Source organism: Carassius carassius, chromosome 17 (assembly GCF_963082965.1).
Source record: "Carassius carassius chromosome 17, fCarCar2.1, whole genome shotgun sequence".
NCBI lineage: Eukaryota > Metazoa > Chordata > Actinopteri > Cypriniformes > Cyprinidae > Carassius > Carassius carassius.
In genome coordinates this window covers 25,502,703-25,517,575 of record NC_081771.1, presented here as the reverse complement: position 1 = coordinate 25,517,575, position 14,873 = coordinate 25,502,703, and the positions used below count along the sequence as shown (strand labels likewise).

The following is a 14,873-nucleotide window of genomic DNA, read 5'->3' as shown; positions in this document are numbered from 1 at the left end:
ATGGCCTCTCATATTTATTAGATAATGGTTTATTTCTAATTAATTGTTTTTCAAGGGGATCCCGGGTCCCGACAGGTGAATGGATGGTGGTATTTATTAGTTTGTTTGTTTGTTCAGTTTTACATGCATAGTCATAATTTCTTTATAACTTACCAACTGATAACAGAGTGTAGTCTTAAAAGACAGAAAGTCTTCATGCAATGAAACCTTTGACAATCTGACATATTTTTTGTTTTTGGACACTGTACAACAGCATGTGTTTGTATGGGCCTGATTATTATGCTAAACTTTGTGAATTCACTGTGTCTCTTGTGATCTGTGATTCATCTCGCTATTTCTATCTGGGCATATTTATACTCACGTATAGGTAAAAAGTCGCACTCAGAAACACAAACACAGAGAGAAAACAATAATTGAATGTGTTGCTTAGGTATCTTTAATTTATTTTTTCTTATGCTTGGCACCGTCCTCACAGTCCTCTTTATCATTTTATATGATCTAAGTCTGCTTTCTGCTTCTACGCTCTCCATTCACTGCACTCACCTTACTATTTATGTCCTTCTTTTACCTTATCAGAAACTTGGAGTTTAATCTACCTTACATTATTCCAAACTGGCATATAGGCTATAACTGGACTAAAATGCTTAGAAATCCATATTTTAAGATGTGCTCGTATCACTTTTTGGATGTGTGGAAAAACAAAAGAAACTACATATTATGAAAAACTGTCCTAAAAAGTTTTATTTTTATCTTGGTTTGATTCTTTGGTTGCAGCTCCTTGTCCAAAGGTTAGGCTACATGATGTCCTGTTGCTGTTGTGTAGATTCACTCACCACCTGTAGGGGGCAGTAGACAGACTTCATCAGCTCTTTGTCGACAGGCTATGGGATTATAATCCCGCCAAATGTATTGCAGTCACAGAGCGAAAAATAACAAGCAAAGATGAAATCTTTAAAAACGTGTAAAATAATAATGCACAAAACCGAAAAACAAATGCAGTTTTTTTTAAATAACAAAAAGCGCAGTCATGGATCGAAAAATAATAAGTGTAAATCAAAAATGTAAACTCATTTAAAATTCTATTGCACAAAACTGAAACATGAATTCAAAATTTTCCAAATCTCAAACAAAATCAGGTTTCCTGCTCATATATAATTTTTTGTGTGCTTGTGGCTTTTCCCCCTTTGCTCGTTTCCACGTTCTGCGCTTCTAAAAATTGCATTTTGAGTTTCATGTAAATCAGGGCAGGCTTCAGCGTCACCATTGGCCCGTAAATTCTAGATTGACAACTGTGTCTCAAGCCAATCAGTTCAAGGGGGAGTTGACATCACTCCAATGCGACTCGTGGCTGCTGTGGCAGGTGTGTGTGTGTGTGAAGTAGAGGGTGACTGTGACACGGGAGTGGATTTTCAAATCTCTCCCGTCCCAATCCCATGAAAAAAACTGGGGGGAAATCCTGTCCCATTTCCCGGAATGACTCACGATCTCTCCCTCTCCCATGCTGTATTTTTTTTTTTTTTCAGCCGGAATCTGTCAGTTACAGTGAAAAAATACAGCACAGATCACAGCACGCCCACTTTAGTTAATTTTTTTTTTTTGTGCATTCACACACGTTTTCTATTTTATTTTTTTTTCATTTGAGCATAGACATTGCACTCAGAGTGTCACTCTCTATATAGATTTATTTTTCATACATGGAGTTTCTCGCTCAAGTTCACATTTTAAGAGCAAGTGAGAGCACTGGTGCCTCCATCTGTCCTGCTGTTCAGTGTCCACCACACACACTTCAATAGCGCACATTTCTGTAGGTCAACATTAGATTGAGCGGCCATATAAAGTTATTACTACATACATCTTTTCGATGAAAAGCTATATTTGAGGTCTATGAATGATAGGTGGGCTTTTGGATGTACTGCCCGATGTAGGCTACTGTATTACCACATAGACCAGCCGTTACCGATCTGTCCTTTACCAGCCACACCAAAGCAAAAAGGAGATCATAAAGACACAGGGCGAGTACAATTTAGTTCAAAATTAAAATATAAGCCTACAGTTTATAATTTATTTATTTAAAAGGTAGGCTATATTTGTGTAGAAAGTTGGGGAACGAAGTGTTATTATGATTCCTGGTCCCGCCAACATTTTTTCCCGTCCCAATCCCTTGATAGTGATTTTGTTTCCAATCAATGTCAGCCTCTAGTGTGAAGATGGATAAGCAGCGTCAGCAGGCAAATCCCGGACGATCTCAGGTAATTGGTCTTAAATATTTTGTTAGTGGGTGACAGAAACATTCCCTTTGTGTAATATTTAATGCGCATCTTGTCAGTAAAGCTGGTTGTGTAATCAGCGGTAAATCTCCATCACTTGCAGCATTAGCGTTCGACTTGAAGCAGCTGCACCGAATGATCACTGTATGACATCAAAGTACCGCGCGAGCGATCCGAATGCATTGGATCCGTGTGCTCTCTTATTGCTCGCGCGGTACTTTGATGTCCTACAGTGATCATTCGGTGCAGCTGCTTCAAGTCGAACGCTAATGCTGCTCCTTGTGAAAGCGTGCAGGTGATGGAGATTTACCGCTGATTACACAACCGGCTTTACTGACAAGATAAATTAAATTTCGCGTGTGATTTATCGTGCAGCCCAACTGCCTAAAATATAAAGTATTGGTATAAACCAAACTAACAAGACACGTGATAACAGGATATCGGACTACATAGTGCTTGCAGAAAATATCATAATACACAAAGGGAATGTTTCTGTCACCCACTAACAAAATATTTATGGCTAATTACCTGAGATCATCCAGGATTTGTCTGCTGACGTTGGTTATCCATCTTCACTAGTGATGTGTCGTTCTTGAACGATTCGTTCATTTTGAACGAATCTTTAATGTGACTCGGGAAGAACGAGTCGTCTCGGGGAGTGATTCGTTCAGTCGCGCATGCGCATTATTCTATAGGTACTGTTCTAGTAGTAGTGTTTCACCTGTCAGTCAATGCAGTCTTGAGCCGGAAAGAGAATTGATTAGTTCATAGTTCGGGTCTATCGGGTTTTTGACTCGTTCCTTAATCACGTGACAGCCCCATACGCTAACCCAATGCAGTCTGAGCCGGAAAGAGAATTTAGTTTTTTTTCTTTTTTTTTTTTTTTTTTTCTATTGCAGTTGAAAGAACAACAACATATTTGAAGCAACAGGGGGCAAACGGACACCATCACAAGAGGTTATGTTAGAGACATAAATTTACAAGATATATTAAAGATAAAAAAAAACATACACAAAAAAAAAAAAAAAAATGTAAAGGAAAGAAAGGATAATTTAAAGGTAGCTTACAATAGACTCAATAATGTTACAAGTTTTTAAAGCCTTTGAGTTCAACGGTTTTGACAAATTCTTAAAGGAATTAAAAAGGGACTTTATATCAGATGAAAACATTCTAAAGTTAGGTTTGCAATGGATGGCTCTGGCTTTATGTAGGTGAAATTTACCCAGAAGACAAAGCAATAAAACAATATGCTCCATATTAATGTCTATGGAATGAAAATCTGACACAAAAATAATAGATTCTGTTAATTCTATCATTTTGTTACAGCAAGAAAAAAATAGGTTCTGTTCTAGTAGTAGTGTTTCACCTGTCAGTCAATGCAGTCTTGAGCCGGAAAGAGAATTGGTTAGTTCATAGTTCGGGTCTTCCGGGTTTTTGACTCGTTCCTTAATCACGTGACAGCCACATACGCTAAAACCAATGCAATATGAGCCGGAAAGAGAATTGATTAGTTCATAGTTCGGGTCTATCGGGTTTTTGACTCGTTCCTTAATCACGTGACAGCCACATACGCTAAAACCAATGCAATATGAGCCGGAAAGAGAATTGATTAGTTCATCTCATGAGTCTTCGGGTCGGTTCGAGTCATTCCTTAATCACGTGACAGCCCCATACGCTAAAACCATAGACAGTAAAAGAATGCAGTATTGAGTCGGAGAGAGAATTGATTAGTTAATCTTTCGGTTCTTCGGGTTGTTCGGTCGGGTTGTTCGTTCTTTTGTCCCGTGATGTGACAAAATTGGCTAGAGTAATTATTAAATCAGATTGTCTGTATATAAACCATACTTTTGTAACATATGACACTTTATAAACATTAAAAAACACTGTGTACATACTTTTGAATTGTTGTTTATTGTTTATTTTTGTGCCATTAAAGCTTTGTAACAAAGAGGACAACTATTCCAAAATAAATCAAAATAATAAAAAAGTATAATAAAGATCAAATTAAAAGATAATAAAGCCACAGGGTCTAATAACCTCAACAAATGAACTTTAAAAGTACAATATAAAAAAAAGAAAAACTAAATATTGCACAACAAGCTTTGCTTTTTTTATATAATAATTTAAAATTAATACATTTTAAAATAAATAACACTTTTGTGCCAAAATAAAAACTTTATATCAAAGAGTATAACTATTGCCCAAATAATTTTAAACCATTTAAATAAAAATAAATGAAAATGAAGAGATACTAAAGCTACGGAGCCTTATAACAATAACAAATTACCTTTAAAATCACAACAACAACAAAAATATTGCACAACAAGCTAGTCTTTTTCTAAATAAATAAAAATAAATAAGCTTTAAAATAAATAACACACTGTGGCTATATTTTTAGGACTTGCTTTAAGGCATGTTTGCATTAAAAAAAAACAAGCTCCCTGACCTTGGATGGGCTGAGTCTGTTTCTTCTATCTGAGATAATCTGCCCAGTTTTAGAAAAAATTCTTTCAGATGGCACAGATGTGGCACCAATGCAAAGTCTTGTCTTTGTGACTTCAGAAAGGCTTTTGTATACTGGTGAACATCTCCTCCACCAGGCCAGAGGGTCTGATGTGCGGGGTAAGAGTGGCTCTGCAAGGTAGGCCTGCACCTTTATAGCATCTGAGGTCTTAGAAGAGGTAGCAGAAGGCCTCAAGCTTGCTACCCTCTCGTCAAAGTCTTCCCAAAACATGGCCCCTGCACTGGCAGTCGCACCAGGATCTGAAGTATCCTCCTCACTCTGAGCTGGGTTAAAACTGTTAAAGCTGAAGTTATCATAACCTTAATGTTTTAAACTAACATTAATAATTCAAATTCAAAATTTTATTTGCTTTTAATGTATATGTCATTATGTCCTTTTTTGAGCAATCTTCTTATACATATATTACACCAATATGTCAAGTCTGCCTAGGAAAAGCAATTATTATACTAGCAAACTCAAAATTGGAGTAAAAATGAACAAACTAGTATAAATACTTTTTATTGTAAGCTTGAATTATTATATTATTATATAGCCTAGTGTTTATTTACCGATAGACAGTCAAAAAGACAAATTAATCAATATTTTATTTATAACAGGGTTTTATTTATTTATAAAATAATAACAAACCACAGATCCTCAACAAACAGTAACAAAAACACAGTGACAGAAATGTCAGAAATAGCGTATGGGTCTGTCACGTGATTAAGGAACGAGTCAAACTCGACCCGAGACCCGAAAGACTCATGAGATGAACTAATCAATTCTCTTTCCGGCTCAAGACTGCGTTAGTTTTGCGTATGGGGCTGTCACGTGATTAAGGAACGAGGCAAACTCGACCCGAGACCCGAAAGACTCATGAGATGAACTAATCAATTCTCTTTCCGGCTCAAGACTGCGTTAGTTTTGCGTATGTGGCTGTCACTTGATTAAGGAATGACTTAAACCCAAGGATTTCTTGTCAGATAAGAGGTGAGGTGAGCTAATCACAGACTGAAGACCCAGGTAAAGAAGGAATTTTTTTTCTGTATCTTATAGCATTTTAGTTTTGTATTGTTTTTAGTGGGATCAACGTTTGCGTAAGTACTAGATGTGTTGGGGAAGTAACATATAACATTTTCATTACATTTTGCTAAAATGAACGAAATGACTCGAAAAAAGATTCGTTCATTTTGCTGAACGAGACTCAAAAATCCGAGTCGGTAAAATGATCCGAACTTCCCATCACTAATCTTCACACACCTGCCACAGCAGCCAAGAGTCGCATTGGAGTGACGTCATCTCCCCCTTGGACTGATTGGCTAGAGGCGCAGCTGTCAATCTAGAACTTGCGGGCCAATGGTGACGCTGAAGCCTACCCTGATTTACATGAAACTCAAACTGCAACTTTTAGAAACGCAAGCGCAGAACGTGGAAACAAGGGCAAAGGGGAAAAGACCACAAGCACACAAAAAATAACATATGAGCAGGAAACCTGATTTTTTTGCGATTTGGAAAATTTTTAATTCATGTTTCAGTAATCCATGACTGCGCTGTTTGTTATTTAAAAAAATTGCATTTGTTTCTCGGTTTTGTACGCTATTATTTTACACGTGTTTTTAAATATTTTATTTATGCTTATTATTTTTCGATCTGTGACTGCAATACATTTGGCGGGATTCTAATCCCATAACAGGCAGGCAATTTGTGACTAAATCACTCCTGCAAAGCAACCCCCGCCCCCATTTTATTTATTTGTTTATAGTATTTAAGTTCTGTAATCAAATATTTTTACATTTTACTTAAGTATATGACACTAATATTGCAAAGGAAGTTGAGGCTATATACTGGAGGGAATGAAAAGACAGCACTGGGATGAGCTGAAGTGTGTGTGTGTGTGTGTGTGTGTGTGTGTGTGTGTGTGTGTGTGTGTGTGTGTTTACACACATATCACACCTCCCCATCACGCGTCTCAATGGTCTTGATCAGGACAGTTTTCTTTGAGTGCATTTCAGATGCTCTCTGTTGGTGCTCTGGACTCGTCTCTGTTGAAAATGTATATTCAATAATAAAAAAAATTCACACTCATTTTACATACTTAGATTTGTAGTAACACTTTACAATAATATTTTAATAAACATTAATGCTTTAACTAACATTTACAAAGAATGTGAAATAGATTTGTTACAGTATTTCTTAATCTTTTAAAATACTTTTTTTTTTTTGTGAAATTTATCTGTTCCATTAACAGCAGATGCAAATTTTGATTTTAGTAATTTATAAACTGTTGAAATTAACATTAACTGAGATTAATACACATTTTAGATGTGTGTTTCATTGTTAGTTAATGTTAACAGAAGGAACCTTAGCAAAGTGCTACCAACATTACTTATTATTACTTATGTTGAAAATAGTTCTGCTTAATATTTTTGTGCAAAACTTTTTTTTGAGGATGCATTTTTCAGGATCCTTTGATGAACAGAATGGTTAAAAGACTAGCATTTATTACAAAATTTCTTTTTAGAAACCAAACAAAAATGTGCATCTGTTGAATACAATTATTTATTACTTTCAAAAAAAGAAATGACCAACCCTAAATATTATAAATATTAATATTAAATTATACTATCTGTTTTTAACTTTGATTTAAATCCCTGTTTACCTCATGTTTTGTAATTAATAATAATAATAATAATTTTATTTTAAATTATTCACAAGACATCACAAAAAATTGCAGAAATCTGTGCAGGTAGGTACAGCGCCCCATAGTGGCCTCTTGAGGAAACATCTACAACATATTTAGTATATCACATGGTTTCCATCTTACCTCTAAAGCTTAAAGTGGAATATGACTGCATGGGCATCACAATCCTTTAAGGTGAGAGAGGAGGAAAGGTAAAAAGTAACAAAAAGTCATCAGAATAAGCAGAAAGGGTGGAGTATGTTAAAAACAAGAAGGACAAATCTTTTTTTTTTTCATTTCCTTTGTACCTGCTCTCCTCTCCTTCCAGCAGTTTCCTGTAGGTGGCGATCTCGACATCCAGGGCCATCTTAACATTGAGAAGGTCCTGATATTCTCGCAGGTGACGTGCCATCTCGTCCTTCATGTTGGCGATCTCTGCCTCCAGCCTGGTGATGTTGTCCTGAAAAGCACCGGCCTCACGACCATGACGATCCTCCATCTCTCTCATCTGCCTCATGAGAGACTCGTTCTACAGCGTGAGAGACAAAGAGATGAATGCCACATGGAGAAAGACAAAGAACATGTTATGTCCACATCAGAACAGATGAAACATACCGTGCCCTTGAGGGAGTCGATCTCACAGGTGTAGGACTGAATCTGGTGTCTGTACTCCATGGTGTCCAGCTTGGCTTGTTTGAGAGCCTCGTTGTTCTTGCTCACTGCCTGGTTAAGATCTGACACCTAATGGTGAAAATACAACGATCAGTGTTCAGCAGGTTTTCCTTTCATTTTTCTCACCCAGTTCACCAGTTTTGAGGAAGATACTTTGAAACTTAAATACAACAAAGCTACGTTTTATGCTGTCAGAAAATAATTTGCTTAAAGGGATACTCCAACCCAAAATGAAAATGTTGTCATTAATAACTTAACCCCATGTCATTCCAAACCTGTAAAAGCTTAAATACAATTTATGGTATTTTGGATGAAAATCGGGAGGCTTGTGACTGTTTCATTGGCTGCCAAGTAAATTACAGTGTCAAGGTCCAGAAAAGTAAATACATTGTCAGAATAGTCCATCTGCCATCAGTGGTTCAATCTGAATTGAATGAAGCAACAAGAATACTTTTTGTATGTTAAGAAAACAAAAATAATGACTTTATTCAACAATTTGATTCCTCTGTGTTATTCCCCATCACCGAAGTGCCATTTCGGAGAATATCCACAGAACTCAAGCAGTGTTTTATTTTATGTTCTTCAAAATGAGGGAGGAGACAAATTGTTGAATAAAGTAACTATTTTTCTTTTCTTCATGTCCAAAAAGTATTCTTGTTGCTTCATAATGTTACGGTTAAACCACTGATGGCAGATGGACTATTCTGACGATGTCTTTCATACTTTTCTGGACCTTGACAGTGTAACTCACTTGGCAGTCAAAATATCTTAAATTGTGTCCCGAAGACGTTCATTTTAGGGCGGAGTAACCCTTTAATCTGGCATTCCCAGTCAATAATAAACTTATACATTTCTTGATATGATATATTATTGCCAATTGTTGCATTAAATCTTCTCCAACTTGTTTTCTTTCAATTAAAATGGGTTTTGTATTTCTGTTTTGATTCTTATTGATCATAGGCCTCACTGATCTGAACTTATGCAATTTATAAAGTTTATATGAGCTTATAAAGTTTTTGAGTGAAAAAAGCAATGTGAATTATTCACTCTTAAAAATAAAGGTGCTTCACGATGCCATAGAAGCACCTTTTTTGTCTAAATGGTTCCATAAAGAACCTTTAACATCTGAAGAACCTTTCTGTTTCAGAGAAGTTTCTTTGTGGTGAAAGAAGGTTCTTCAGATTATAAAAAGGTAAAACAGAGATTGTTCTTTAAATAACTTTTTACTTAATGGGGTCATACGATGCAATTTTTCCTTTCTCTTTGGAGTGTTACAAGCTCTTGGAGCATAAACAAGATCTGTAAAGTTTCAAAGACTACAGTCTCAAATCCAAATAAACATTCTTTATAAAAGTTAAGAGTCAACCACTCCTACATAAAACGGCTCGTTCTAACACAACTCCACATCTACGTCACGATGTTGGAAGATTTGCATAAACACCACCCAAATGTCCACACAAAGTAAGAAAGTGTAACTTTGATTATCGCTGTACTATTGTTGCCACTGCCATGTTGTAGACATGTTGTGTGTTTCATTGTGAAAGCAAAACTACTTTGGCCTTCCAAAAAGAGGATGATATCTGCTTCGTCATGCCTAGAGCTGATACGTGCTGGTCGCTGAGGAAATACATCAACTTCGCGCTGTGGATCACCGGATCGGCTTTTCGAGTCCAGCCCAGAGTCATGTGGTTACCCGCCGGCCACTCCTTCATTGAATCCACTACTTAAATCAGATGTATGGACTTACTTCAGATTTGAAAACAAGGAGGGGATGTAAGTAGTGATGCAACAAATGCCTTGTTTATAATGGGTTTTATTGTTTTTGTCCTGTCGCACCCCGGACAAAGGGTATCAAAGTATATTAAGAGGTGTAACATTTCTGTGTCACATGCTTGAAGTATTAAACCAATCACAACACACTGGATAGCTGGCCAATCAGTGTATACCTTGCTTTTCAGAACGATGAGCTTTGTAAAAGATTATGCGTTTCAGAAAGGTAGGGCATAGAGGAGCAACAATAATGTACAATATGTGGAAAAGAATGTTTTTTTTTTTTTTACCTTAAACAACATAAACACATTGCAACGTAATGATATTTTCAGCAGTGTCATATGACCCCTTTAATGGTTCTTTGTGGATCCAAAAATGGTTCTTCTATGGTATTACTTTTAAGGACCTTTATTTTTAAGAGTGTTTTGGCAACGTACACTCAAAACTGAGCCAAATAAACTCACTGGATCATTGGGGCCTATGCTCAAGTAAGTCAAAATAGAAATACAAAACTTGTTTTAACTGAAGGAAAACAAGTTGTGAAAAAGGCCATCTTTTTTGGGGGATTTCAAAACCGTATCCCAAAACAGTGTGTGAGTAAAGTTTGTAAATTTAGTCCAATGAGATAACATTAACTATCATTTTCAGGAAAGAACATATTTTCTGGGTTACATTGACCAGAATACAATGTAAGGGTAAAAAAGTAGGATTTTAGTCCTAAGTAATAGTGTTCAAAAGGGAGGAGACATCCAGGAGTATACATTTATTAGTGTTGCTTAAGACACTTTGGGGATACGTTGTCAGAGTTGAGACCCTGAGGTATCTTAAGTCAGATATTTTAAGTGATACCTAATGGTGATAATGCAAAAGGTCGAAAATCAAAAGGTTGTATATTTTCTTTTCTTCTGTCTCACCTTTGACTTGTACCAATCCTCAGCCTCTGCGATGTTCTTTGCAGCGATGCCTTCATACTGAGCACGGATGTCCCTTAGGGCAGCAGTCAGGTCTGGTTTGGACATGTCCATCTGGATTTGGACTTGAGTCTCTTGCATCTGGGTCTGCAACTCACGAATTTCCTACACAGAGAGAAAGAAAAAGCTTGTGTGTATGTGTTATGTGCTTGTTTTAATAAAGCAGCATGGCATTGCTGATAGAACTAATGGCAGGACTAATCTCAAACATCCACACACAGCTGGCCCTGAAACAGAGGCACAGAGAGAAAGAGCTTGTCAGAGGCTGTTTTAAAGGAGCTGTGTAATCTCCAGGAACAGATGCAGCTGTATAATAGAGCTCTAAGATGAGATTCACTCAGCTCAGCAGTGTGGAGGAAGCTACTTTTGAAACTCTAGCTTGAAACTCTAGCAGTATTAAGGTAATTGAATACTATGGTGAAGCTACTTTTATTTTTGGGGGGGGGGGGGGTACAGTGTATTTACTGTGTTCTAAACATTTTTGTTGTTACTGAGATGGAATACGGGTAAGTATAGTGATTACGGGTATATTGGCAAATAGGAGAATTTAACTAGATATTGTACTACAAAAGAGTTGCAAATGTCAAACACAATCCTAATTAAACTCAAATCATTTATTGAATCATTTAAACCTTTTCTTAAGAGATTAACTTGCACAAGCTCTAACACACTGATTCACTAAGATGAACTGAATTTTCAAATCTAAATATTGAAATGAATAATTTTGAGTTTGTACAAGACAGATGACTATCTGACTCACTGATTGTCTCGTGAATCAGCCTTAGTAATACTACAAATAATAACCAGTGAATCATTTTTAACTGAAGAAAGTGATTAATACCAGAGTTTATATGAGATGTGTTACATTTTAAGTTGGCTTGCCTGTAGTCTGTGTTTTACATCATTTTACTGGCACAGACAATAAAAATTAAATGTCCTTAAATGTGCTAACCTCCTCATGGATCTTCTTGAGGAATGCAATCTCTTCTTGGAGAGTCTCTACACGTCTTTCCAGATCCAGACGGGCCAAAGTGGCAGCATCCACATCCTGAAATTGGATGTAATATCAAAATAAAACTAAGCCACATTTTATTATTCATTAATGAGAAAATAAAACAGAATGGAATTCAAGAGAGGGGGTTTTGTGATTTAGGGAACTTACTGCTCTGAAAGCGGACAGATTATTCTCTGCCTCTTCCCTCAGGGCAATCTCCTCCTGAAGCCTGGTGAGAAGAAGAGGGAGAATGGGAGAAGGGAGTTAAGTATATCATATTTATTACAGCCAGCCTATTTCCTTTCCTTTTATAGACTGAAGGTTTACAGCAACCTCACACAAAGCTTTTCCTGCTGGAAGATGTAGTGAGGGCAGCACATTTAGGCTGACTAACTCCTGAATAGGAAGTAAAGCTAGACTATTGTAAACAACATGCTTGATAGGACAATAGCTTCCTTTATAAAGGAAGTTTCCTTAAGCCTTTAATAACCTCTCTAGGCCTGATATAGCATTTTATTTCATTCATAATTGGTTGGTAGACCAGATAAAGTCATGTTTAATCATTTCTTAGCTTGGTTACTAAAGACACAGGCAATTTGAAACTTTTTTCAGCATTAAATAAAGAACACATTAGAACACTCCAGTGACCCTGAAAAACTTGTGCCCAGCGGTCTCTCAGTGGTTTTGCAAACTGATTATATACATTTTCTTCCTCTCCAACTGTTTTTGTTTGGCCATGTTGAGAAGAATGTCCCTACAGTGGCCCAGTAATGCACAACACAATGAAATCGCCACAATACAACACATTAACTAACTAATTTTGTTGTGTCTTGCTAATTTCGTAGCCTGTTTCTGTTGTTTTGTGGCTCGTTTCCAATCTGTTGTGTTAATTTTGTTATGTTGGGGCTTGTTTCTGTTTTGTTGCGGCTTATTTCCTTTGTGTTGTGCTAATTTTGTAATGTTGTGTCATGTTTCCGTTGTGTTGTGGCTTGTTTCCATTGTGTTGTGGCTTGTTTCTGTTGCGTTGTGGCTTGTTTCCATTGTGTTGTGGCTTGTTTCTGTTGCATTGTGCCAGTTTCGCTATGTTGTGGCTTGTTTCCTTTGTATTGTGGCTTGTTTCCATTTACATTTACATTTATCCATTTAGCTGACGCTTTTATCCAAAGCGACTTACAATTGCTATATATGTCAGAGGTCGCACGCCACTGGAGCAACTAGGGGTTAAGTGTCTTGCTCAGGGACACATTGGTGTCTCACAGTGGATTCGAACCCGGGTCTCTCACACCAAAGACGTGTGTCTTATCCACTGCGCCAACACCAACCCATTGTTTCCATTGTGTTGTCGCTTATTTCCGTTGCGTTATGGCTTGTTTCTGTTGTGTTGCTGCTGGTTTTTGTTGTGTTGTGCTAATTTGTTATGTTGTGATTTGTTTCCTTTGTACTGTGGCTTGTTTCTGTTGCATTGTGGCTTGTTTCCATTGTGTTGTGGCTTGTTTCTGTTGCGTTGTGGCTTGTTTCCATTGTGTTGTGGCTTGTTTCTGTTGCGTTGTGGCTTGTTTCCATTGTGTTGTGTTAATTTGTAATCAATACATGAAATCAATTTCATTTTAACTGGACACTTTTCTCTCCTCCATTTGTTACATATTATAACATACATATTATAAGAGTAACAAGTGCTCCTGTTGCTGTGATCTAGACTTCACATTGTGTTATGTATGAATGTGATGTTTGTATTTCTCTCAGATTGTGTTATCTTTGCTGTCTGGGGCAGAAGAATGTGTGTGAGGTATTTGCTATGGGGAGATATCATGTTTGTTCCCCTGTTGGCACTGAATGACTCTGAATTGTTATGTAATGTACTGTGTGTTTCTAAATATGAAACTCAAGAGTGGGTTGACAGCTTCAGTACCACAGAGAATACATGAATAAAATTTGCATGCATTATTGAATAATCAAATAACATCTGTTTACAAGTGTACTCCTTTAATCCCCTCTTTCTTTTTTGTATCATGCTGAGCCTAAACTGGTTTGCTGACCTGGCCATGGTGGTCTTCAGATGATCTATTTGGACTCCCGGTCTGGCCAAATGTCTTAAATATAAAAGTCCTTTATTGGCATTGATGGTTCCTTAAAGTGGAAAAGTTTATTTAGATTCTTAAAATGCTCTCACACCAAGAAATATATATATATATTTTAAGAGAACCCAAAATAGCTCTTCTGTGCAGCAATTCATTGCAAAAATTCCTTTTTGAACCTTTATTTTTAAGAGAGAAGCAACCAATTTTTCGTAGCCTGACCACCTGGAAAGTGCCCAAGACCAAGACCAAAACAAGCCAGTCTTAAACAAGCCAGACCAGCCCAACTAGACTGTTAAACCAATTTAGGCTAATTTAAGTTGTTTCCTCCAGTTGAGATTCATGCTTAATGCATCTCACCTGAGTTTCAGTTTCTGCAGGTCATCTGCCAAGTTATCCCTCTCCACCTCCACACGTGATCTGTGACTGGTGACCAAGTCGATATCTCTTCTCAGCTCCATCATCTCATCCTCATACAGGTCGGCGATCCGTGTGGGCTCCCGCCCCCTCAAGCGCTCCACCTCAATCACCATTGCCTGGTTTTGCTGCTCCAGCATGCGGACCTTCTCAATGTAGTTGGCAAATCTGTCATTTAGGTGCTGAAGTTCAGCTTTCTCATTGGTGCGTGTTTGGAGAAACTCCTGGTTGAGTGCGTCGGCCAAGTTGAAGTCCAGCGTTTCACCCATGCCACCATAGGAGCGGGTATAGCCCGCAGACAAGTTGGGCAAACTGTAGGAGGAGGCTCGATAACTGGAGAATCCAGGAGTGGGAGTAGAGGACTTGCTGACCTCGTAGACTCTGGAGCTGACCCGAGAGCTGCTGGACCCCCCAGTCGAGGCTCGGCCGAACATTGCACGGGACATTGGTGGTGTCAGGTAGCCAGGACCACCAAACATTCGACGGTATGATGAAGAGGATGAGGAAGAGGCGTAGTGGCTCAT

The 14,873-nt window shown here is 37.5% G+C and overlaps 1 protein-coding gene across 2 annotated transcripts; it reads right to left on the bottom strand.

Moving 5' to 3' along the window:
- Positions 1 to 667: 667 nt before the first annotated feature.
- Positions 668 to 14,873, bottom strand: desmb (desmin b). Of its 2 annotated transcripts, none has more exons than XM_059571410.1 (9): positions 14,293 to 14,873; positions 12,026 to 12,086; positions 11,816 to 11,911; positions 10,807 to 10,968; positions 8,066 to 8,191; positions 7,759 to 7,979; positions 7,595 to 7,638; positions 6,715 to 6,812; positions 668 to 836 (listed from the first exon to the last, which is right to left on the bottom strand). In XM_059571410.1, exons 1-8 carry the CDS (start codon positions 14,871 to 14,873, stop codon positions 6,718 to 6,720), a joined length of 1,386 nt encoding a protein of 461 aa, XP_059427393.1. In that variant the 3' UTR covers positions 668 to 836; positions 6,715 to 6,717. The 2 variants fall into 2 exon arrangements, with proteins under 2 accessions (XP_059427393.1, XP_059427392.1); XM_059571409.1 differs by having other exon boundaries at positions 6,724 to 6,812.

Bases quoted from the DNA above. Each gene is read 5' to 3' on its own strand.
- desmb (XM_059571409.1), bottom strand. From the start codon at position 14,873: ATGAGCCACTACGCCTCTTCCTCATCCTCTTCATCATACCGTCGAATG. The intron at 12,087-14,292 runs GTGAGATGCATT...TCTTCTCACCAG, and splicing joins CTGCAGAAACTGAAACTCAG to GCTTCAGGAGGAGATTGCCC. The intron at 837-6,723 runs GTGTGATATGTG...TGCCCCCTACAG, and splicing joins TTGAGACGCGTGATGGGGAG to GTGGTGAGTGAATCTACACA.